Below are 25537 nucleotides of genomic sequence, written 5' to 3'. Positions count from 1 at the left end.
AATCAGCTAGAGCAAGGCCCCCAAGCCTCTGTTTGCATGGCTTAATGCACTTTTGAAGATTAAACCACTCCTAACGCTTGGAAATGGTGGTGGTTCCAATAATTGTTGGGAATTTCAAGCATCAGTGCTGCAGGTTGTTGCACATCTGCATTATTTTTTCTTTAAACAATACTTTGTGGAGGACAAATCTGTGTCCTACTCTAATGTCTTTTGTCATTTTAGTACAGTAATTGGGAGAAAAAAATGAAACTTTTTTGGGGGTGGGATTGCAGATTGGGTGAAACATGTAGGGGTATAATACACAGCAGGTGACTGGTCTGTGTGGGTAGAAATTGTAGGGAAAATATGCATCAATTCTGGTATAAAATACTGTTTCTTTTTACATGTGAGTTCAATTCACTGATTTCCATTAAAGTTTATACGCAAATGTTTAAGTGCATCCTGCACATCACATAACAAATACTATCCCCACCTTCATCCCAAACTTGTATACAAGTTCAAATTGATTGCAGCAGTAACTCAGTCAAAATATTTAATACATCATATTAAGGCCTGAATCAGAATGTAAAGTTTTTCCTTGGAGGTATGCAGTAACTAACTGTATCTGAACCAAATGTAAACAGCTAGAATAAAACATAATTTTTTTGTCGGCATGTTTATTTGCCTGGTGCTTCTCTGCTAAAACAATGGCTGTTTTTTCCCCAAGTGTAAAAATGAATGAATTACTTGTACTTCTAAAAATGACAAAGTTTTTATGGAGAAACTATTCCCCCATCCTCCCTGCTTGAAAGACTAACCTCTATGGTACTGCACAAGGGCACACACAGCTCATTTTTCACTTGCTGTACACATGCCCCAAAAAGTCAATCCCCCCCAGAATGGACATGTCTGACGAATATAAGGAGGAATCTTACACACTTGGTAGAGTAGATTCAAAATAAAGGTCAATGTCAAAGAATCTGAATGAAGGATAAAAATTAGACGTCTCGGAGCATTATGTTAGAGCTTTAAAAATGGAACCAAAACATTGTTTTGTTTGAAAGGATTAGATCTTCACAATACAAGTTCCTTCCTTAGTCTTTATATAATCCAGCAAGATAAAATAACTTGTAATTTAAAATAATAATCAAAAACACAAATTGATTTACTTTATGAAAAACAAGCTTTTGTAGTGTGATAAGAATTTGGTTGCATGCGTAACTCCCATTGACTTCTCTGCCCCTCTTCTGCGCGCCGTCTTCACTGCACTGCGCCACTTGAGAAGATGGTCTTAATATGTTGATTTCTGGATCGACTGAGCAGGTCTTCACTGACCGCTCAGTCGATCCAGAGAAGTCGATCTGACGGTGGTGAATTTGCCGTCATCATTGAAGACAGCCTATGATGATGAGGGCCATAAAAATACCTAGATTGCAGAGTCCAAAAATCAGCCCTTTCCTATCCTATAAAGGGTGCTACTTAAGTAAATGGTCCATCAGAAAAGGTCTTGCCCAGGACGACTTGTTTTGCTCTTCTCTGCCATACCTCTTTGATCAATATTCATAGTGCTAGCATCAAATAAAAACATTAAAGTCTGGAGCTCTGCACAAAGCTCATGTCATGGCACAGAAATGCAACACAGATAGTGAAACAAAGAGAGGTGGGGGCATGCAATAAAAAAAAAAAAGGCACAGGACATCTACCTACAGAATGGTGATAGGTCGGGAGGTGGAGAATATTGAGACAATGGAGAACAGAATGAAAGGTGGTATGCAGAAAAGGAAAAACAGGGCCACACTGTCTCATCTGGTCCCTTACCTGATCAAACAGGTTCCTACTTCTCCTACAATCAGCCTCTATTAGTACAGGATTATTGATGTCTGAGATACCAACCCCCCCAAACCTTCAGGGCAGTAGTGTCATCTAAAATTAAATTTCATTAAAACAGTCGGGGGAAAAATTCTCAGAAAAGAGCTTTTCAGTTGACTGTGTGGTTCAATGAGAGAGGAAATTTGTGGAAGTCCCTTTACAAAGAAGGGAAACTGGTCTCCCACTGAGAAAATGAATTTATTTATTAAAGAATCAGGAGAGAAATCAAATTAAAATGTGAACACTGCAATTCTTAGAATTACACGCACTGCTTGTTTTTGAGTCCTGACACTTTCAAGGTGGCAAAAATATCCCATCTTTTTCTTTACATTAATAATGTTGACTCCAGCGAAATACTGGTTTTCAGGCCAACAAATGTTATCTTATGTACTGTTTTAGAATTTCACATCTCCCCAAAGTGATCTTATCCTTTCCAGTCAATTATTCTCTTTTGCTTTCTATGTTTTAGAGTTAAAGGAGGTGGGGTGTAGCTGAGAACCCAAATGTACTGACAGGAATCAGTGGAAAGCTTGTTTCTGTTGAGAAACAGGTTGGATTCCAGAAAAACTATACAGTTAAAGGTAGAAAAAAATCTGATGAAAATGTGCTGCCATGTACTGTAGAGCTCTACAAGACTATTTTAACTGTAAGGGAGGCAGACTCTGCTGCTACCATTAAGCATTTTATACAAGGCACCTTTGCTGCAAAGGGAAAAATCAAATGGAAACTGTAAACGTTTTAATTTTTAGTACACTTTTCTTGGAGTATTTATTTTGAATTTGTTTCATCGTCATACGCGAAGTTAGGATTTCCAGCATTTTGTTTCCATGCTAGCTAGAGGGTTAGTAATTTCAAAACTCAGACTGCATTCCCTTCCTGCTCTGCCCAAATCCTTGTACTACCACTGCGTGAAAAAAGAACTCTAAAGCACTGATAGATTTTTTTTAAATGCTGCTGTCACAAGAGAGACTGCATTATTGCTGTTTCTCTATTGAAAGCTTCTCTATAAGGGTAGAATTTGTAGACGTCTCTGTAGGTAATGTTTCCCTTTAAAACATGTAGATAAGGTAGAATGATGCAGTGACACACACGTAAATTCAGAATGATTAGATACCATATTTTGTATTTTCTTAAACTGCTTACATTTCCATCTTTCCTGTGCCATTTACATTCATGAATCTAATTCCCAACATATATATCTTCTTAATTACCCTAAAAAGACCCATATGTACCTTACTTAAAAATATCTTCTGTAAGAGGAAAGTTACCAAAAATAATGCCTAATATACTATTATGCATTTTTTTTTTTTTTTTTTTTGTAAAATACAATCTGATCTCTTCTGGGTATTGCCTGTACTAATATGGCTATATTTTTTAAAAAGGAAAAAAAGGGAAAACACAAATGTAGGAACAAAAAATTCTCATTCTTTCCAAAGATACAAATATCAATGAGAGAACACTTGAAAATTAACAAGTGCCAACAGGTAGAAATAAGCATAGTCTTACACAATCTTTATCCAATCATATACTGCAATGACCTTGAAACTGTTGCAATATTTGCTACTGGCAGAAAAAGCTGTCAAGCGAAACACTAAAAAATTGGTACCATTTCCTAGCCAGTAAGTGCAGAACTGAGAGACTAAATATTGTATTTGTTTCACACGTTTTCTCTCTCTCTCTCCCTTTGCTCACAGGACTAATTGTTGCAACTCTGGCAATATGCTGGATGCCAAATCAGATTCGAAGGATCATGGCTGCTGCTAAGCCTAAACAGAACTGGACTGTTCCCTACTTCAGAGCATATATCACTCTTCTTCCCATTGCAGACACCTTCTTTTACGTCAGTTCTGTGGTAAACCCACTCCTATACAACATCTCTTCTCAGCAGTTCCGAAACGTATTTCTACAGGTTCTCCGCTGCCATTTGACGATAGAACATGCCAACAAACAGAAGCTTCGGAGAGCCAATTTGAATTCCCGAACCAGCAGTGGCCGCTTTCTGCGTCCATTGATCTCCATTTCATCTAAGCGCAATTCTTCTAGAAGGAGCACTAATGCTGTTTTCTTAAGTACTTTTCAGAATGAGACCAAACCTGACTGCAGTCCACAGATATTGAATCTTAAATCACTGGAGACCAGCTTGGAAATAATGCCACTAGAGACTAACTTAGAGTCCAGTCCAGCTGCACAGAATGGCCTTCACGAACACGAAATGTGACTCCATGTAAGGCAAAGTTAGATGATTAGCAATGAATGTAACATGGAAATTTAAAATAACTGAGGATCTAAAAACTGAAGAATCAGCTATATCTTCTTTAAGTGCCATTTCTGAGACTTGTTTCCAATTACACAAATGGAGCATGAGTTTTGTGTGCCATTTGTTTTTTAAAGTGCACACTAGAAATTCAATCAGACAACTGAATGTATTAGTTGCTGACCAAAAGAAAAAAACAGGGGAAGGGAGGGGGAAGAAGGCAGTTCTGGGAGCAAACTCTTCAGTAATGTGGCAGCAGAAGAACAGCAGTGTCTTTGAAGAAAAGGAAACATGGAACAAACCATGCCAGGACAAAAAACATCGTTAAAGTTTAGCAATGCATTGACGATAAAAGAGCCAATTTAAAGAGCAAAATAGTAGTTAATATGCCTGCCTTAGGCACTGTGCCAGAATTTCCCCTCTTCTTGGGCCGAGGTCCATTGCAGAGTGGAGTATTGCAGCAGCTGATGCAAACAGAGTTCATTTTCCCTGGGGAACAGAAAGATTGGTATCCAGCAGAGGCTATGAGACAGGCTGCAGAGGATGCGCAGGACTTGCGATAGAGGATTCCTGTGAAACAGAATAAAAGTTACTTAGCATTTACTGTACGTTAGAATCCTGTTTGAAGATTCTGACAGGTAGTTGGGAATACTGGTTGAAACTTTCAAATCTGGGCAGGGGATTTAGTCACATCTCTTCCATAAATGAGACTAACCAGATGTGTGACTAAAATCCCTGCATTGCTGTGAAAATCTCAGTCATTGTTTTAGATTTTTTTTTTTTACTTTGTAAAATATATAATATGCATTTTAAAGTCAGACATTTTGCAACCAAAAATGTAATTCCTTGAAATTCCTGTTAAAGGTTTGAAACTGAATCGAATCAATTTCAAAAAGGCACTCCAGTACCAGCCTGATTCCATTGGCACAATTTTTGTAGTTTTAGAATTGTATTTTTTTTAAAACTGTGTTAAAAATGTTGTTCTTGCTTGTTGTGTTTTTTGGGGAAAATAATACAAAGATGGGCAATTGACTGATCGGGGTAGAGGGAAATAACTGAACACACTGTTCAATGCACAAGGAAAACCAACAAACATAGATTTCTCTAATCTTGTTCAGTTTCCAGTTATTTTAGGAAAAGGTAAAAACACTTGAGAGAAATGATTTTTTTTAAGTTGGTGTCCCTTTAAATGCTAATATCTCGAACTATTTTAACTGAATAAAAGTGAGTACATTCTACATTCTGATGCATACAATGCCGTGTTTTAAAAATTTTATAAGGTTTGTAAAATAAAAATGTATTACCAGTCAATACTTAAAGGGTCTTTCCTTTATGTGAGATGACAGAAATTTGGCTTTGAATAGGGCACATAATTCAGCTGTGAATCCTTGGGTTTTTCTGCCTAATTTACCTGGGGGAGGGTTAGGGAGAGGAAAGCGGTGGAAGGGTAGGAAATACTCGGTAAGTGAATTACATGCAATCAAGGTTAATAAAAACCTCATTCCTCTGTAGATACCTTGAGTGGTATTTTTAAAAGTGCCCATGTCAGCAGGAGCAAAGTGAGGCCACTGATGAATACTTTTTAAAATCCCACCTGTAACCTTTTGATTTTTATGTTTAAGCTGATAGGCCAAGACTGTCTGTCTGAAAGGAAGGAGGATGCCCTAGCCAGAGGGGGGGAAGAAGCCTGGAATACACATTCAGCTGCTTACCTCTACGTTTCTTTACTCTGAAATAACATGGCCACCAGTGTGTTGGCTTCTAAGATATTTCTTAATATTATGCATTAATCAATAGAACGCCTTGCACTTTACAAAGGCAAGTAAGTATCCGTATCCCCACTTTCCAGATGATACACAGAGAGGTGAAGCAACTTGCTAAAGGTCAGAGAGCAGGTCAGTGAGTCAGGGTTAGAATTCTGGTCTCTGAACTCCTGCTTTTGGTCCTCTGTAGTGGACCTTGCTGCTTCCCAGCACAGAAACTGATTTCAAAGCTGTATCTCTGGGCTGTTGCTTAGCCTTGCCCACCAAAAGTCCCCAAGCCCCCTCCGCCCCGCCTTTAGTAATACTATAATGATAGAATGCTCAATCTATTTTTTAATTTTATGCTAACCTTAATGTGCAGTTCTGAAGCATAAACCTTTTATGTATAAACAAATTAGCTGATAGGAAAGCACCTTAAAGTTAAGTACATACTTAACTTCCACTGAATGGAATTTAGTATACAGCAGAACCTCAGAGTTATGAACACCTCAGGAATGGAGGTTGTTCATAACTCTGAAATGTTTATAACTCTGAAAAAAACATGGTGGTTCTTTCAAAAGTTTGAACATTTGAACAAACAAAAGTTTTGAAACTTTACTATGCAGAAGAAAAATGCTGCTTTAAAATATCTTAATTTAAATGAAACAAGCACAGAAACTGTTTCCTTACCTTGTCAAATCTTTTTTTTTTTAATTTCCCTTTTTTAAAAAAAAAGTAGTTTAACGCTGTGCTATACTGTATTTGCTTTTTTTTTTTTTTTGGTCTCTGCCGCCTGATTGCATGCTTCCGGTTCCAAATGAGGTGTGCGGTTGACTGGTCAATTTGCACCTCTGGTGTTTGTAACTCGGAGGTTCTAATGTTGTTTTAAAATTAACTACATACTAAATCCCACCCCCCTTCCCAAGTCTAGGTCACTAATAGATGGTGGGTAAGTTCCTTCTCAGGTGGGCTGAGATAAGGCTATGAGGATTCACTGGAAGAATTATGTGCCCATGTACACCACGAATCACAACCCAACAAGGGCTCCTTGCGGCCTAACACTAGGAGGGCAGGGAGGAGGCCAAAGAGGTGGGAGCCTGGCTTTGGATAACCAGCTATGATATGTAGGGTCACAGCTCACTCCCCCATTCACAGAGGATTTAGCCAATGCACTAGCTCTGGGCGTCTAGTAGAGGCCGTAAGCAGTAATAACTATCACAGAAAGAAACCATCTCCCCCACCAATTGCTGTGAAACCTCCCTTATGCACAGTCGATTTGGTTTATGCACAGGGAAAAATTATTTTTCTGCTCTCAGCAATAATGCTAAGAGAGCAGAAGCATAGACTGGTTTTATTTTAATCAATTCTCTGCATGTTGTCCAAAAACTGGTACTGTGCTAGTCTAGTGGCACTTTCAGGATCAACACCAATATAAAGTTATCTAGAGAAAATTCTTATCCACCCCAGGTAAATTCCTGGTCTCACTGAAGTCAATAACAAACCTCTCATTGACCTGCTTGGAGCCAGGATTTCACCCACTATGCTGGATTGATCTTTGCATGGATGCTGACATGGTATGTCACCTCTAGGGGCAGAAGGGTATCTACTTATTTTGAGTAAACTTTGTTTATAAGGGCTTTTTTCCTTTCACAAATTGATGTTGAAGGTTGCATGTGGTTGACTCTGGAAATAGATTACTCCTGCCCAGGAGCTCTAATAGTTCCAGCCCTGGTAGGTTCATTATGCTGACATCTCAATCTCTCTTGGGAACTGGAGCTATGTCTGGTGCTTTGTCCATGTTTATGCTCCAGTGTTTAAAGGGCAAAAGCCCTGTCCAATTGCACAGCCATTGCTAAAGCTAATTTTCTTTACTTCTTGAGAAATCATTGCTTTTTGTCTGTGTTAAATGAGAATAAGCATGCTGAGTATTTCCCATCTCTTTTTCTAGAAGATCGGCCCTTGGTGAAGAATCCTTTCCCTCATCTATAGGCTTCTGGCTCAGCCAATCACCTATATTAAGAAGGTCTTCCATGTGAAGAACATTGAATCTGGATTTTTCCCTGCCTAAATATTAAGCGTCTAGAATGTTAGCAACAGAGGTGCATGATTTTGTTCTGTATATAGATAGTTTTTCATCTGCTGCTGAGTGTTTTTCTTTGATTCAGATGGTTCTCCCCATTCCACATGATTTGCATCCACAGTTATTTATGGTTTAGGTATCTGAAGTGATGGATCCTCCCAGCCATGTTCCTTTGACTGAAGAACTATGTTCATTGATGTGAACAGTTTTTTCATGCCCTCAAATGTAAGTACCCTGATTATTCACCAGGGAACTCTGAAGACCTCAATCATGAAGATCATATAAGCCTACAGCTTTAACTTCAACTGCCATCAAGGGCTTTCTTATCTCCAGCATGAATTCAACTGAATAATAGAGTTCCTGTAAAAACAAAACACTAAATTCCTGCAGGGCAGGTGGAATTTTAAAACTCTAGCACTGTTTCATGCACAGATGGAACACATTCATGCTTAAGTAGAACAAATGATCTGGCTGGCAATAAAACCTCATTTGTAACATTCAACTCTTGTCGTGTATTCGTGATTGTTTCTTCCAATAGGAGATTCCATTCCCAAATGAGCGTTTATTCCCATTTCCAGCTGCAGTAGCAGTAATCTGAATTGAATCAGATTCTTCTTTAGATAATTAAAACTGCAGCATTCTTATAGTTGGGTTTGTGGTAGTTCTTTGGTTTACTCAGAATTTGCCACATCCAAGGTATCTTTTTAAAAACAAAATACAGATGGATCTGCTCTCAAGGTAGCTGTTACACAGAAATTATCTGAATTTTTGAAGATGACTCTAGGAGCTGTCAGGTAGCAACTCAACTTATATAGAAAAAGGTTTTAGCTGTGCTTGGCATCCAGTAATCCTTTCTTCACAAGGTGGTACAATAAAGATAAGCAAGTAGACTGATGAAAAATAGGAAAAAAATGCTGCCAATCGAGGCGATTTACTTTCTTCTTGCTGAGCTTCTAATCAAATACAACTGTAACTTCTTCATACCTTTTTGGTACAGGTTGGGGCAAAAGCCCAGAATTGCATAAATCTTCGAGATGGTTGTTATAGAAGCCTACCTCAGACCTCTTTTTGGTGTTGGTTTCTTGAGGTTGGAGAATGAATGTAGAACAAATGATTGCCTCCAAACTTTGATTCAAGGAAAAATGCTAACCCTCCTCCAGAAAAGTTAGTTTGCTTTCTATCTCACCTGTTTCTAAAAAGTTGTGGAGTAGAGACTAGATAACTGCCATCCTCTCTGGATTTTCTACCTCTAAAAAAATTATTGCTTGTATACCTCAAAGAAGTTTTTCCTCTCACTTCTTTTTTTGGTGGTGGAGATTGAAGATGGAAGTACTCTTTTTGTCCTCCTTCGCTACTTCTGAAATTACTATTTGAAACATCTTCCTGAACAATTTTCCCCCTGCAAACTGATCTGAAGACAATGCTTCAGATAGTTATCTTCCCTTCTACCATCACAGATTTCACTGCTAAGTAATGGATGCTATTGGTTCAGTTACAACTGAATCATCAATTTCATGCATAGCTTATAAATGGAGTTGCCATAACACTCTGTGGCTTCTCCTTCTAAATTGCTTCAGTGAGTAAGCAGACTACTACCACATTATTTTTTTTCCCCTTGCGAAGGAGATGTCATGTAAGCTGCTTGAGCTAGAGGCTCCTGCCAACTCTGGTGGTCAACTAATATTTTTACAACTTAACCACCGTTTTGATAGAAATTGAGACCCTGTGAGATGGTCTTAAAAAACACCCATCCTCCCACCTACTGAGGAGATATGTACACCTCTATGCCCCCCTCTTTCACACTCCTTTCTCTAAGCCTCTATTCTATATCATATAAAAATGACATTAAAAGAACTTTATGAAGGTTGCAGAGTCAAGCACTCAACTTGGGAAATGACAGATTTAAGGTTGTCTGTGCAATCTTAATTAATTCTGTTTGTGCCTATGTATTATGATACTTATGTGATCACATACAATTTTTTTCCACAGGAAACAGGCCTCATTTGGTGCACAGAATTAATTATCACTTACTGAGCTCAGTTCCAGTACCCATCCCACTGCATCAAAATATAGGTAGGACTGACTTTGTATATATCATATAGATTATCACTCCTAGATGTGTAACAAATGCCCAATAAATTTTGAACACTCATCTTCTTTCTGCAACATTAGATGTGGAAGGAGCACCTGCCACTTTGTGCATTCTTGTATTTTACCCATCCCTTAAGCCCAGAGCCACAAAGGGAATAGCCAGTGCAATGCTTAGCATTGGACAATCACCTGATCCAGAAAGCCTGAGTTAGGTGTCTAGATGCATAGGGCATAGGGGGAGAGAGGCACCTGAAAGTGGGGTCCATAAAAGGCAGCATGCTCGGAGAAGTGCTACCTGTTAGCCAATATGAAATGCAGAGTATGCCCGAAGTGGCCATCCTCTCACAAAGCCAGATGCTTCCCAGACTTACTGCCCTATGTCTAAATCCAGCTCTCAAAAATCAGCTTGGGTGCCTGACTCCATACACAACAGCAGGGAGAGGAGGTGGGCTCTCCTATTACCTTTATTCCTGGGGTTATGGGACTCAGCCAGACTGCAGTGCAATTCCCCTCTGGGCCTGATGAGAAGAAGGGATCTGAACAGGGTTTCCCCACATCTCATGTGACTGCCCTAACCATTGTACTGTAGAGTCATTCTCCTGCTTCCTGGGGGCCAATTAATATTTAATTAAATGGCATTGCTTTAACTAGGAAGATTGAAAGCCATATCAGAATAGCCCATCATCTAGTACCCTAACCACTGGTGATGAAGGAGGTGCCTGCTGCCACTTCCTCCCACCCCACAACCCCTTTTTGTGTGGAGGAAGGCTTCCTTTCAGCCCTGCAGGGATGCTAGGCAGGGAGATCATGCTGGGATATAGACATAACATATGAATCCAGCTGCCTGTCTGAGGCAGCACTGTGCATGTTCTGCTTACAGGGGTAGGTGGCAGTTGAGTGGGGAGAGGGGAGGAATCACAGTGATGCCTAAAAGTGGGAGTGAGATTCTAAGTCCTTTTGTGTATCTGGCCCTCAGTGTCTGACTTGACTTCTAAAACGGTGTCAGGGGGCCTGCATTCAAAACTGTTTATCTGTTGTCTGGCTAGCATTGAATGTCTGGCTTTGTTTTATGATCATAGTCAGGCCCTTAAACTAGAAGTTCTTGGAAACAGGGAATCTTATTTGTTCTATGCTATACGGTACTGCATACATGTGAGAGCTGGTCCAAACTAGGACACTTACATGGGTATAACTATACTGTCAGAGGTGTGGAAAATCCACACGCCTGAGAGAGACAGCTATGCCAACCTAACCCCTGGTACACAGTGCTAAATTGCCAGAAAAACTCCTCTGTTGACCTACCTCTCAGGGAGGCAGATTATCTACACCAACGGGAGAACCCCTCTTATCACCGTAGGTAGCATCTACATTAAAGCGTTACGGCAGCACAGCTACATCAGCTGTAGTGCAGACCTATCCTTAGCCACTAGATAAGTCATGTAGTGTTTTCCAGGTCCAACAGTACAATAAACCATGGAAGGGAAAATCCATTCAGACAAATATTTGTATACCCCAGTGTTGCACATACATTCATGCATGTAGTAGACTATGAGCTAGGTAAGGTTCTTGGCAATCATGGAGTACCCTCTGTGGTAATGCAATCTTCTTTTGGGCTCTAGTGCATGGTGCTCCTGTCCCTCTTTGAAACAGCAATGGGAATTTCCACAGGCTATTTCATGCCATATACACATCTTAGCCTGTACAACTACATTCACTGCATAAATTGGACTGTTCCCCATCAGTGAAATAAACAAGTGCCTGTTATACCACAGTAGCTGCACAATCACATTTTATGACTGTGAGTAAAGATTCTACTAGTCTTGACTCAAAATTAGATAAGCAAAGCTTGTCTACCCTAAGGACTCCTTTACTGCATAAGCTGCAGATGAAGCACACAATAAGCAACATAGAGCAAAAAATACAGTATATTCCAGCTCTCTGCAGGCATCTTTTTTAGTACCTTTATTCTATTAAAAACAAACTAACACAAGCCAACAAAACAAAAGGGACTTAGCATTGGCAGGAGTGCAGAAGGAAGGTTTCTATGTCTTGGTTTCTGCTGTAGGACTAGTTTCTCTGGGCCTTTAATGTGCCTGTCTTTTATTTATTTGTCTGGCACTGTCCAGAATATGCTAGATGCTTTTAATACATAAAAGAAGGCAAGGCCCCTACCTAAAGAGCTAATCGTGGAACAGGCCATCCATCGCATAAAGAAAAGCTTATTCACGATAACAGAAAAGATTAACAGAGCAACAAAAAACTGGGAACTATTCAAGTATAGAAAAAGCCCTGTCAGAACATGGAATTTAAAACAATCCAGCAGTCCACCTATAAACAGTCTTCTGAGAGCACAGTTGGCCCAAACATATGTGCATGTTAGCTTGCTGAATTAGCAACTATTGAGAATGGCTTCAAGAAACAAAGTGTTAGAGCATTAAGCATTACAATTCCTAACTTTCAGGTACTCGTATAATCAGTGGAATTCACAAACCCTAAGTGGAAAGGCTCATGCTCCTTAGACACCACGTGGTGTGAATTAAGCATCTCAAAATGGGATCCACAAAACAGCATTCTGAGATGCGAATTGCCTAAACTATCCAAAGAGGCCAAAGCTAATCGGAGTTGCCAAGAAATGTGTCCTAAACCCACCCCCTCCAAGGGTGTTTGGTGTTTAAATCTGGATTGAAAGCTCATTAGCCCAGTGGTTAGGGCACTCACATGGGATGTAAACCACCCTGATTCAATTGCCCCTTCTGCCCGATGAGAAGAGGCTTCCATCTCTCAGGTGAGTGCCCTAACTACTGGACTATGGAATAATCTGATGTGTGTGTCTCTCTCTCTCTCGCTTGCTGACGCTGTTTCACTGTGTATAAATAATAAAATATGCATAGGGCACACATAATTAACTCCCTTCTCATTAGGCAAAGGGAGAAGGTGAATTGGGGGGGTCTCCCAGATGAATGCTCTAACCAGTGGGCTGATGGTTACACATGATCTGCTCTTCCCCTCCAGCAAGAGACTGTTCTACGCAGACCTAGGCAGGCACTGAGCACCCCTACCTGACTGAGGCCTTCAAGGTAATGCCTAATTTGAGAATCTTGCAGGCTTTTAGGCAAGGGGTTAGATGTAGAGGCACCTGCCTGAGTTACAGCATGCATGCCCAGAGGCAGGAACCTAGGCACATAAGTCACTTTTACAGGACACATTTTAGGTGCTTAGTGCACTTAGATATTGTAAGGCAAAGGCACCTGAGCAAGAGGTTTGTAAATACCAGCAGTGACTAAACACTGGGCTTAAACCCGTGAAATGGGCATTTGTAGTCTTAAAGACTTTTAGGAATCTGGTCTAAAAGCAACATTAAATAAAGAAGAAATGGCCTGAGAGTAAATTAAATATGTCCTAAACGATACGTTTCTGTCATTCCAATTTATGTTTTGCATCATATTTTTTCTGATTGCTGGGCTATCAACTAGTCTAGTACAAGACCTTCCCCAAGTCCTTCGCTACCTATTCCATCAAAAGGCGTTTGTAAAAAAAGAGGAGGCAGCGCAAGGAAGTAACTCATGGACAGTTGCTGCCAGATTCTTGCTTTTGCCATTTACCAGCAAGGCTCTAAATTAGCTAGTTCTTCAGTCAATCTGTTCTGAATCAGCTGCGCATACGCACACACAATGTGAAACTGATAATTCTCTATTCACTGATGCACTTTTATGATTTATGAATTCTGTCTTGGATATTATTGCATTTGTCCATAAAGACAAGATTTAATACAATGCACATAAACTGATAACAAAGCCTTATGCCATTTTTGTTATCATCGTCTCCTAAATAGACTCATTGCTTGTTTTGCTGAATTTTTCAATTTTTGATTCTGTGGAAGTCTGCAGGTTCATGTAGTTTTGAAACACTCAGACCTGATGTCTTGGCTGTCTACCTCCACTCTCCCCCCCAGTTTCAGCTGCATCTATGGCAGGCTTTATTTTTTGCCCTAGAGAGCTGCTAAACAGCTCCTGCATTTCACCCCAGTGTCTGCTGCATTTCTGAGCATAAAATACTTGAGGAATTAGTGCAGTAAATATGGGTCTTCCATAGCCTAGCTGAGTGCCCTAACCACTGGGTCAACATCACTCTCTGACCTAATGAATATTTAAGTAATTTATATAAAGTGTAACAGCTTCCACAGGAGACACCCTGCCCACAATATCCATGGCACTCACGTGGGCTGTAGGTGACCTGTCTTCAAGTCCCTTTTCTGCCCAGGTAGAATGAGGATTTGCACTAGGTATTAGGGGGCCCACCACACTATCCTAAGCAAGTGCTCTACCTACAGGCCTACTGGGAATAAGGGGGCCCCACTGCCCCAGTGTTGCTTGAAAAAGGGATGACCTGGCTTAAGCTCCTAACTCCAGGAGACAGTTCATGACTGTGAATTCGGAGTGAGGGGCGTTAGGCATCCAAGTTCCTTTGAGGGAATGCGTTTAGGCCACACCCCCTCTCCTCAATATTTCCTATTAGCTAGTTTAAGCAGCTCCCTGCTCCGTGTGCTGACTTCTGTGACTCTCTTTTTAAGACCCCTAGCTCTCCCCATGCATTGTATAGGGACCCTGGGCACCTAAGTCAGGGTTGTGAATTCCACTTGGTGGCAGGGACCCTAAAGATAGGCATAGCAACACTCAGCCTAAGCACCCCTTCCTTGTGACTCCCACCCTTATTGTAGGTCCAGAATAATTAAATATTTTTGATGTATATCATTTAATTAAATAGTTAGAGTTCAGATTTTTTTTCGCTCCATCCATAGATGTTCAAAAGCAGACGGCAAAACCACAAAAAAGATTAGGGTAGAGAAGTATCCTGCTCTAGGGGAGTTTAAACTGGCATAGATTAACTAGGACAGCTCTTGTAACAGACTAGGTGGCTTTGACATGCACCTTCTTCCCCATTCAATAATTTGTAAAGTTAAGTATCCCTCTTTAATCTGATATTTGTTCACAGGATTCATTATGCAGTCATTTGATGCAACAAGTCTTTTTTGGGATTTGCTCTCCACTTTATGGAAAAAGTCTTTATGGTCCCAAATATATTAGAATGTAACACCTCCCTTTTATTACTTCAGTAAGGATTCCAGAATTGGGCCCTGTCAATTTATTAAGCAGGTACATCCACTACAATTACAATGTTGTATAGTTACAAAAAACTACATCTATTAGCTTAGTGTGTTTGCTTCCTAAGGGCTTGTCTGACTTTAATTTGGATTAACATAGTGTATGAATTTAAAGTGTAATAGCTATTTCTGAATAAGTCCCAGTGTGGACACTCATTCCAGAGTAAGAATGCCTTTTTCCTGTTTATCTTAATCCACTTTCAGAGTGGATTATGATGAACAGAAACAAGCTACACTTATTCTTGACTGTATCCGCACATGGAAATATTCAGGAATAGTTATTCCAAATTGTGTAGACCACTCAGTAGTTTTTCATATACAATTTCAATTTATGCTTAGACTGATTGCAGCAACTATTTTAAAAAGTTGTTTTATTCAGTGCCTTGGGTTCTAAATTGTATCTGCAAATACAGTATTAATAGGTGGTTTTGAGCAACACATCTTTTTAAAAAAAGATTCTTTATTACCTACTTTCTGATTTCTCTGCCATGATCATGTTGCATGGAACTGAGAACGTCTTACATGAAAACAGGATAATTGCTGGATACAGGGAACAAGGGACTGGATTACTGTGATTTATTTTACAATATTGAAGAACATGGCATCAAATTATGCCTTCCAATTATGGCACTGGAAGTCGAAAGCAAAAACGGCTTGTTAATATTGTTCTAAATAATGACCCAGGAAAATCCATCCTCTTGCTTGCAGCTTCACAAAGCACAAGTGAGGCATTAAACTACCAAAAATATGCACTGATTAGCAAAGTCAAAGTGCAGCACCTGGTTTTTCTGTATTACCAGACAGACTTTTGTAGTAAATGCCAAGTATGGATTATAAACAATTATACCACACTCAAACCTCAGCTTTCGTTTTCCAGCCTTAACCTTTTATTTTCTGCTGTTGTATCTGTTTCTTCTCTACAATTTACTGTACATTGGCAACCAAGTCGTAAATTGTACAACTTTTCAAGTGAAGTTGGCTCGTACAGCAATCTGTCCTTTCTTTCTACATCTTAGGGAATTGTCATGGATATTGAGATCAAAATGTCTTCTAGTTTGCAGTATTAGAGATTAACTCAGATTTCTTACCTTTCAGGCTCAAAGTTTATTGTTTTTCTTGCAATTGTTGATTATAGTACTAATCCCCTGAAACAAATTAGGGAGCCATAGTCCTTATGCTATTTTGCGTGTTAAATGGCCCCAATCCTGTAAACATTAAAACATATATATGTGAATAGTTCACATATTTTAAAGAGCCTTACAGAGTTCAATGGGATGATCTGCATGTGTAAAGCGACTTGCCACTATACATATTTGCAGGAGTGGGGCCAATGTTGTCAAGTCTTGCAAGTTTAATATAGAAGCCTACATTCAGGTGTCGACGGACAAATAAAGGAGGATCTAATTTACAAGTATTTTGTTGTTTAAAGTATTTATTTAAGGTTTAAATCTAAATATATTTTCTGCTATTGATTTTGGATGTTTAACATTTTAGGATTTGATCCTGCTGACCTTGACTTCAATGTGCATAGGATGGGGTTTTTAAAATGATTTTTTAGTTCACCTTGAAAGTGTCACTAATAATACCACCATCAGACCGCTAAGTACTATGGCCCCTGAATTTGTGATTACTCTCAATTTTGCCAGCAGATGCCCATGCTATAAAATGAAAATAACTACATTGGTGTGATTAAATACACTTCAGCAGGAGCTAGCGAAAGATCTGGACAGGTCACTGGAAATTGTTTTTGAAATTCAGATGCTTTTGTATATGAAAAAGTGAGGCACAATGTGGTAGTCTGAAGACATAGAGCTCAGAGATACCAGCCTGTGGGCACCATATCCTATCGTACATATCTTTCATACAAGCCCAGAAATAGAAAAACATAAAAAGCTATTGTCCATGTCCTGTGAGAAATGAAATTCACTGGACCAGATATCACAACTTCCTTAAAATAATACAACACTTCATCACTTTTGCATTTGGATCTTTTTCATGGTTTTCAAGTCATAACCACTTGAAGTCCACCGCTAGCTCCATCATTACTTTACTGTATTTAAAATCACACACACAAAAAAGCAATTTATTATAAACTCTCCATGGTTTCACCTTATCTAATGCACTTAATTCAGTTTATCTCCTGCTTGCTTTGCAGTGTTGTAGGCAACCGAAAGACTGAAAGCAATTTATTAATAAGAGAACATGCCCTACAGCTTTGGCATCTGAAAACAGTTTCTGAATGGTAATACATCCACAGCTCCAAGTTTACAGCACATAGTGAAAGTTAATGACATATATTATAATTCTTTTATTCACATGCAAGCTTTTATTCACACCCACAACAAAAAGGATCTGGGTGCTGTGGATATTAGTTACTATGCCTAGATTCTATTGAGCATCTAACAGTGCAGAACAAGATGCTATCTAACAACAATGTTATGCACTAAGTGACTTTATAAATTAGAAAAATAATAATAAAATATATTGCGGTATGTTTGATATTAGTTTTGAAAATGATCAAAATAGATATTATGTAGAGATCCGCATAATTATTATTCCGTTCCTTATTCCCAACTGCACTGAGTTATTAAAACCAAATACTTGATTCAGTTTTGACATTGTTCTTTAAAAAAATAACGTGAAACCGTTGTAGAAATTGGTGTATATATATATATTCCTTTCTACCTTTAAGTGACAAAGATGAAGTTAAAGATCATAGCTATTACCTATGAAACCTTAATGCCTAGAGGGATTCTAAAGACATTAAACTTTGTTGGCTCTTTTAATCTTTTGTCAATAAATGTACACAGGATACACACTCCCCTTGATGGCAGTGTGTGAGTGCTGCTTGAGTCAATGTGTGCTGAGAAGCGTACATACTTGTGTAGCCCTTTAGAACCACATATGTGGTGCAACTTGAATGTGGCAGCAAAGAAATCAGAGGTGAAGGTGTTAATGTAGGACTACCTGTGGTAGAACTTTAACATCAGCTTCCTTTGGAAATCAGTAGCATGAAGAGCCTTAGAAACAGCAATTAAAATTCACCAGTGAAATGATTATCATGTTCCTGATGTTCCTATGCACTACTTTAAATGTACAATTACAGTAATTGCTTTAATTACATTGCAGTATTCTATACAAGTGCATGCACGGGAAATGACACCGTAAATTAAAAAAAATAAGAGAACCTTTTATTACAGATGTATAGAATTAATGAGGCTGTAGATGACTTCATTTACAAAGAAATTTTATCAATAACCTAAATTTTTCTAGATAGCAAGATGGTTTTTAGAAACTTTTTTTGTAATGCCTATTGCAAAACTCTTTTTGCCTTTTTCCAAATGGCATTTCTATTGCAGATACTGGATGAGTGGGGGAGCAGAAACAGTGAAAAATAGATGTACAAGCTACATAACAGAGAGGTAGCAAAAGCATGAAGCCATATTTTAAAAATTCAATAGCCTCTTATAGCTAATGAACATTGAAATGCTCTAAGAATTTTACATTTTCCAACTCTCTCCTTTGATTTTTCTCCTCTCACACTTGGTTTCTTTCTACTCTCTGTTCATTTTTGTAGGTTTATTCTATTTTTTAAAACATCATTATTTATAGTGATGAGAAATTGCTTTGCATGGTTGTACTGTTTCTCCATTTGGAGATTGATTGGGTTCTGTATTTGCTGCATTTCTGTATCTCTTTGCAGACTATGGGCCTGACCTAAAGCCCATCAAAGTCACTGGAAAGACTAACTCCCATTGGCTTCAGTCAGTTTTTGATCAAGCCCTAAGTAGTCAGGTAACTCGTCAACAGAAGAAAAGTTGTATTTCTTATTATTTATTTTATTTATATATAATAAACATATTAATAGCCAAAACATTTCATTCTGTCTGAACAAAGAAGAGAAAAGTGCATTAGGCATCTTTGTTCTTGTATTCACTTCCACTTTGAAAAGCAACAGCCTTGTAGTTTCAGTGCTCAAATTCAGTATTTAAAAAAAATCAGTTACCAATGTTTTCCTCAAAGAGTTGCAAATACAATTAATATCATGGAGAACGCTACTCATTCGTCATACATTTCATTTATGTAATCTGCTTGTGAGTATCAGCTGCTTCTTCAGCTGGAAGGCTATCCTAAAAAACCTATCCCTTATGTTAGTTTCTATAGCACCAAAGGTGTTTGATATGGTCTCCAGTGCCGCCTGCAATGCTTGCAGTTCTTCCCTATGAAGGAAGAGAAGTACTGATGTTTTTTAAAGAGTAAATTAACTAATTAGTTGGTAAAGTGCATTCTCTGTAGTGAAATATAGCCTTTTTGCATCTCCCACTGGAAGCCAGTAATGTTAACATTATTGCCTAATACTTAAGTCTTGCAAAATGCATAAATAACTCTACTGAAACTAACTGAAACTTGGAGAATTTTTGTCATTTACTTCATGAAGTCTCCAATTCTGTACATTTTGGATGGGGTCTCTAGATTCAATTTATTGCAATACAAACTGATATTATCAGAGAATGTGTGTGTGGAGGGCAGAGGGTAGATTCATTCAGCATAAGCATGTGCCTAGATTAGTGACTAACTGCTTCCCCCACCTACATACTTCCAACTTTTATTATTATTATTATTTAAATTAGGAATTAGAGCTAGTTTGTAACATTAGCGGAAACATCTAGCTGGTACTATTTATACTGATTTGATTTAAATATAAATGATTGCAATATCTGGATTCATCACTATTTTGAAAATCCAAGATATTCATAACTGTGCCTTTTTAACTTGGATTTTTGTAAAATTTCAAACTTTATGTAGGATTGTTAGAATTTCTTGTCTAGGGGTGAAATACATTTCATAATACTGGTTCTGTATCCAAATCTTGAGAATGTTTTGATTGAGTAGAGTAGGTTTTAAACATAGCCTACACCTCATTTTACCTTAATTGAAGAGGAGTGGCTTGTCTTGACTAAAGTAAGCAAGTATTTACGATATAAATGAACAAAGCTTCTTAGAATTCCAGTTCTTCTTTGTATTATCAGTGAGGGAACTTAGGTTAGAAATAAATTGAACCATCGAACTGCCATTGCTAAACTTAATGAGCACTAACAAATATGTAAGAAAATAGCCATTGCCCACATGCTTATGACTATAATGTATACATATCACAGCATGTAAATCAGAGACCCCTTTGACTGCAAAATAGACAACTAGATTAATGTATGTTGCAAAGGATGAGTGACTAGGTCTATTAGGTTACTGATTCAGACCATGAACTTTATCTCAATATAATGCATTTAACTTTTAAGTAAGGTTTAGGAGAACCTGTAACATTTTGCTTACTGACAGAGCTATATTTTACTAAAAGCAGAAATTGGTTAGTCTATAAAAATTAAATTATACTCCTTTTACTGTATGTAGTCAAGAGGAAAAACTCTAATTACAAGATTGCACTGACAAAATGCAAATGCACATTCTTGATATACCGGGTTAAAAATTCAAACTCAAAGATTATTATAAAATGAAAATCAATATTTGAAATACTTTTCAGCTTTCAATGATAAGCACATAAAAACTGAGTTATAAAATGGCCTGAAAAAAGATGTTGAATTATTAAATGAAATTTGTGAGAATGAGGCATTTTATTTTAAATACATTTAAATATCAATTAAAAAATACAATATGAGATGATTAACTGAATTTTATTCCTCCTCTTTGCTTTACTACCAATGCTTTCCAGACCTGACTGAGGAGATAGGAGAGAAGCTTAGCCTGTACCGCAAATCTCATTCAAATTGGAATAGTTACGTTAAAATTTAAATTTACATCCTCACAGGAACTTATAACTCCATAACTTAAAATGAGTAAGAGCTGCATTTACAGAACAAAGCCAAATAAGAATGAAGTGTAGTTTGCTATGCACTGCATGACAGGTATCTCGTTATGGAAAAATTCAAATACCAGTCCAGAGACTTTCATTATAGGCAATGTAAAATTGTCCAGGTTAAAGAATAGAAAGAAAACTTAATTAAAAAAATTCTCTACCTTTATTTAATCTATTGCAAATCAGTTTAGTTATAGTGGTGAAGACAAGTTTATGCAGCCGTACATTTTAAATACCCAATTACAACCATTCATATTTTCAATTTAACATGGTCACACTAGCGTAATCAGTCAATTAGCAAACTCAGTTGTTAATCTGATTATTTTCATCTGAACATCCCTGTTATGTGAGTGGCTGCCACTTAAATCTTTTGAATACCTACACTCTAAAGCAGTGGTTCTTAACCTTTCCAAACTACTGTACCCCTGAAGCCTGAGTCCCACCCCCACGGGGCTGAGGCATGTAACTTAGTTTCATGGCGCCCCTGTGGCTCCAGGCAATTGCCTTTCTTGCCACCCCCAATACCAGCTCTGCACTTGCGACCCCTCTAAACCCCCAGGTTAAGAAACACTGCTCTAAAGTAAACCATTCCTTGAGTAAGGAGGCTTGACTGCAAACACTTTTTTTGTCTAACATTCAGCTAAAGACAAGATTACAAATGTTTCTTTGGAGGCCGTTACAGTTTGAAATTGTAAATTGGAATAAAAGAGAAGGAAATAAGAGGCATGAAAGTGGCAAGACTTAAATAAGGACAGTGAACATGTTATACTGGGTTGGATTTGTATTTTACTATAGAGGATTTTGATAACATTTCAAACTCCTCTATATCATCCCTTCAAACCTATTAAAAAGATTATAGACTACTTGGTGTTTATGTATCAAAGCCTTCAAACTGCATTTCAACATTTGTCTAAAATTATGCAAAGGTTCAAAGCACCTCACAATCCATAACTGTCTCAAACCTCCACTACCGTCTCTCTCAGTAAATGCTTCTTTCTTGAAAGAAAATACTCAAGTTTGAAAAAAGTGATTTTACCCCAGATATGTTCATATTTTAAAACTGAGTCCTCCTACTGAATAGTGACTAATCTTCCCTTAAGTATACATATATATATTTTTTTCCTTTCTGTTCAGAACAAATTCCAAATACTTTACAAAGTAGCTAGAAGTGCAATACCATGTGTATGATGTTACCTGCATTGAGGACAAAGGCCAACAATGCAATTTCTATTTTACTAAAGAGGTAATTGTACCACTTTTCCGTGATTGGCAGGGCATTAATCTATGGCTAGCTGTAAGATCACAGTTGCTGATAAATACGTTGGCAACTATCACTTATGTCTCTACAAGATTTTGATATTATTAATCACTTTTGTTTATGTGAAAACTATTTTACATTTCAAGACCTGTAGCTATGCTTACATTTTCCATTAACAGAGGGAATCTGATGTTGAGACAGACTGCAGCTTTATTCACATAAAGAGGAAAACAATCCTATATACTGTACTAAATCAACAGGCATGTATAAATTGTTGCTCTCAGCTGTGAGCCAATGTATCCATCCAAGACCCTTTCCCTCCAAATCAGTGGTACTAAATACTCCCATCTATATACATCTTCTGTACTTCTGCCTTTTGTAGATGGTTTTCTTGACCTGGACCCCCACCCATCAATGTACAGGTCATACTTAATTTGAGGAATTCCTGAGAGCCAGTTCTATCCTATCCCCTTCTGCCCCTCAAATATCACAACTGCAGGCTATGTAATAGCAACCAGCCAAGCACTTTTCCTCTATCCACAGTGCCCAATCAAAAAGGCTCTGATAAAGCTGGAGTTTTTTACCCAGTTAGATGCATAAGATGGGTCCTGAAGTTTCACACACAAAACACCTGCCCTAAAAAAAAATGTAAAAGTATCTTGCAGTATTTGATGTAAGGGATTGATTTACAGCCAGCCCACAGATGATTTAGAAAGAGAGAGAGAACTACAGCTGGGTTCCTCTTGAAAATATTTGTGATCTTTGAATAAAAAGCAGTGCACTGTATTCTAAAATTAATTAGAACACTGGAAGAGCCTCTAAAGAATTTTCAGAGGTATCATCCATATGCCCAATACATTCTTTCAGCCAGGCCCCCTTGAACTCCAATATGTTCTTATCTATCATTGTCCTGTCTTTCCCTGTTCACTGTCTTCTTTAATGGATGAAAGCCCAAAGCTCCAATTCCTATCCCTTAAGATTAACCTTTATGCTATGTGAATTGCCAGAGTAAATAAAGAAAAGAAGGAATTACTAATTTAATGCACTTTTCCTCAATCTCTCGGAAAAGGCCCATGTAATTAACTATAATGAGATTAAACTAACTTCTTATTAATTTTTTAATGCTGTGAAACTAAATCTGAGACTCAAATTATATTTTAACAGCTTTATTAACATTTGTCTTGTAAATTTCAATATTTTCAATTTTAAAGGAAAAATTATTAACTTTACTGTGTTGTAAAGTAGCTGAGAAATATAATAAATTTGAGACAAACTAAATAACATAAATAATTTAGTAATAACATAAAATGCCTTAAGCTAAAATTCATACTAGAGAAAAAATGAACAGGTGCAGCTTAGAGCAACAAACAGTACCAAATAAAGCAGGCGTGTAATTATTAAATTCTTACCAGAACTTTTTTCCATTATTTCTTTCTGGCACATGTCTTGAACATTCACTGTGCAGTTCACAATGAACTCTGGAGCAGAGCAGTCATTATTTAGCTGGAATTCTTCACACTGGTAACACTGTATTTGCAGACCAAATCCTGGAATAGACAGTTTTGCTCTGAGTAGATCTGCATATTCCAGAAATGCTGCCTATTTTTTCTTCGCTCTGTTCCTAACTATTTAGCAGTAGAGCAAAAATCTGGATTTTGCCAAAAGGTTTGTCTCCAAATCTGGCCCATTTAGCTGAGACTATGCCTCATAATTACCCAGATTCTTATTATCAGCTGTCTGTGTACAAATAGGAAGTCTACACTGGCGAAGCACCCATCCACTCACTTTTTTGAATTATCCAAAACCTATGGGGAGCAACAGCGAACCTTGTAGCCAGCAGGGGGCAGAGTACAAAGATCAGGACTGAAAATAAACCGGTGGTGCCACTTACCCACCGACCCGGCAATCTAACCCGCAGGAGCCCTCTTAAAGCAGTGGGCTAAAAACTATCCGTGCTTGGGGGACAGTAACCGGGCTAACAGATGCGCTTCAGCTCTTATCTGTGCCGTCGGGTTTACTTAACTACTAATTAATTACAAATGATTTAATTACTATTTTGCCATGCACAATTACAGCTGCAAAGCAGCCTTCGCGTCCCTCTTCTATCATGTAAACTAGGTCCCTCTCCAAGACCAGGAGCAGGAAACTGTCACAGGCCCTCCGTGCTGGGCGGGAGGGACTGCTCCGGGTGAGCCGCTGCTCTTCCCTGCATCGTCACCTAGAGAAGCGGTCCCGGTGCATGTCAGGAGGGAACTGGGCGCTGCAGAAGCGCCCTGCTGTTCCCCATGCATCCCGCTGGGTACCCGGCGCAGAGCTGGTCCCTCGTGCATCTCCCAGAGCAGCGGGGCTCAGGTCTGGGGACAACAAAGTGCGAGCGGGGATCCCGAGCCTGGCTGACACCGATTCAGCGCATCGGGAGTTCGGCTCAGGGCGGAGGCCGGGAGACGAGCCCCAGAACTCAGCCGTTCTCAGGCAGCTCAGCGGGGTGCTGGGCTCGGCGCCAGGGGCTGCTGGAAGAGCGCCGCGGCTCTGCTGCGCTCCAGGCAATCGCCCCACCGGAGCCGGCCTCGGCGCTCGGCGTCGCGGGGCCGGGCGGGAAGCCATGGGGCCGGGCGGGGAGCCGAGGGGCCGGGCGGGGAGCCGGCCGGAGTGCTGGACACGGCGATCCGCCAGCGATGACCCGATCCCCGCGCAGCAGCAGCGGGAGAGAGGCGCAGGGCTGGTGCATGGCCCGGGGGAAGGCGGGCTGCCCGTGGGGCTGAGGCTGTCCCCCGGGCCGGCGGGGCGAAGGGGCCGCCCCGCGGCTTGCCCTGCCAGCGGAGTTGCTGCCGGCAGCTGTTGAATGGCAGCGCGAACTTTGCAGAGCGGCTGGGAGCCGGGTGGCAGGAAGCAACCGGTGCTGCCCCGGCGCCCCCCCCGAGTCCCGGGGCGCTGCCCGCTCGGCGCTGGGGTGCGACACCCGCCCCCGGACAGCAGCCTCCTCCTACCTGGAGCCAGGACCAATCCCCAGAAAGTTGCAGCGCCGAAGAGGAGCCACATCCTCGTGGAGCCGGGGCCCCGGGCTGCGCGGCGCCTCAGACGCAGCCAGGCAGCCCAGGAGCCGTGCCGCTGCGGAGAGGGGACCCGGCAGCCCGCATCGCCCGTCCGGCTCCGCGCCGCCGCCAGGAGTTGGGAGCCGAGACTGGCCGGAGCTGGGGGAGAGTCGGCGCGAGAAAAGGCGCCCGCTGCCCC

General features: G+C 39.6%; 2 protein-coding genes across 2 annotated transcripts in view; one reads left to right on the top strand and one right to left on the bottom strand.

The window, feature by feature from the left end:
- GPR39 (G protein-coupled receptor 39) overlaps positions 1 to 5413 on the top strand; it is a 107858-nt gene extending 102445 nt beyond the window's left edge. Inside the window, exon 2 of the mRNA XM_067549547.1 lies at positions 3543 to 5413. Within this exon, the coding sequence (XP_067405648.1) occupies positions 3543 to 4066 (524 nt within the window). The 3' untranslated portion in view covers positions 4067 to 5413. The remainder of the gene's footprint in view (positions 1 to 3542) is intronic.
- Positions 507 to 25537, bottom strand: LYPD1 (LY6/PLAUR domain containing 1). The gene is made up of 3 exons (XM_067549548.1): positions 25294 to 25537; positions 23716 to 23853; positions 507 to 4672 (listed from the first exon to the last, which is right to left on the bottom strand). The coding sequence occupies exons 1-3, from the start codon at positions 25343 to 25345 to the stop codon at positions 4434 to 4436; spliced, it is 429 nt and encodes a 142-aa protein (XP_067405649.1). The 5' UTR covers positions 25346 to 25537; the 3' UTR covers positions 507 to 4433.

Source organism: Emydura macquarii, unplaced genomic scaffold, assembly GCF_026122565.2.
Source record: "Emydura macquarii macquarii isolate MOO-44397 ecotype Brisbane River unplaced genomic scaffold, CSIRO-AGI_Emac_v2 contig_1253, whole genome shotgun sequence".
NCBI lineage: Eukaryota > Metazoa > Chordata > Testudines > Chelidae > Emydura > Emydura macquarii.
Note: the sequence above shows the minus strand (reverse complement) of the source record. Positions and strands in the feature narration are given on the sequence as shown.

What these genes read in the sequence shown, in the direction of transcription:
- LYPD1 (XM_067549548.1), bottom strand. Translation starts at nt 25,345, where the DNA reads ATGTGGCTCCTCTTCGGCGCTGCAACTTTCTGGGGATTGGTCCTGGCT. An exon ending in GGGATTGGTCCTGGCTCCAG is followed by an intron (nt 23,854 to 25,293) that starts GTAGGAGGAGGC and finishes TGTCTATTCCAG; the next exon opens with GATTTGGTCTGCAAATACAG. An exon ending in AATAATGGAAAAAAGTTCTG is followed by an intron (nt 4,673 to 23,715) that starts GTAAGAATTTAA and finishes TCTGTTTCACAG; the next exon opens with GAATCCTCTATCGCAAGTCC.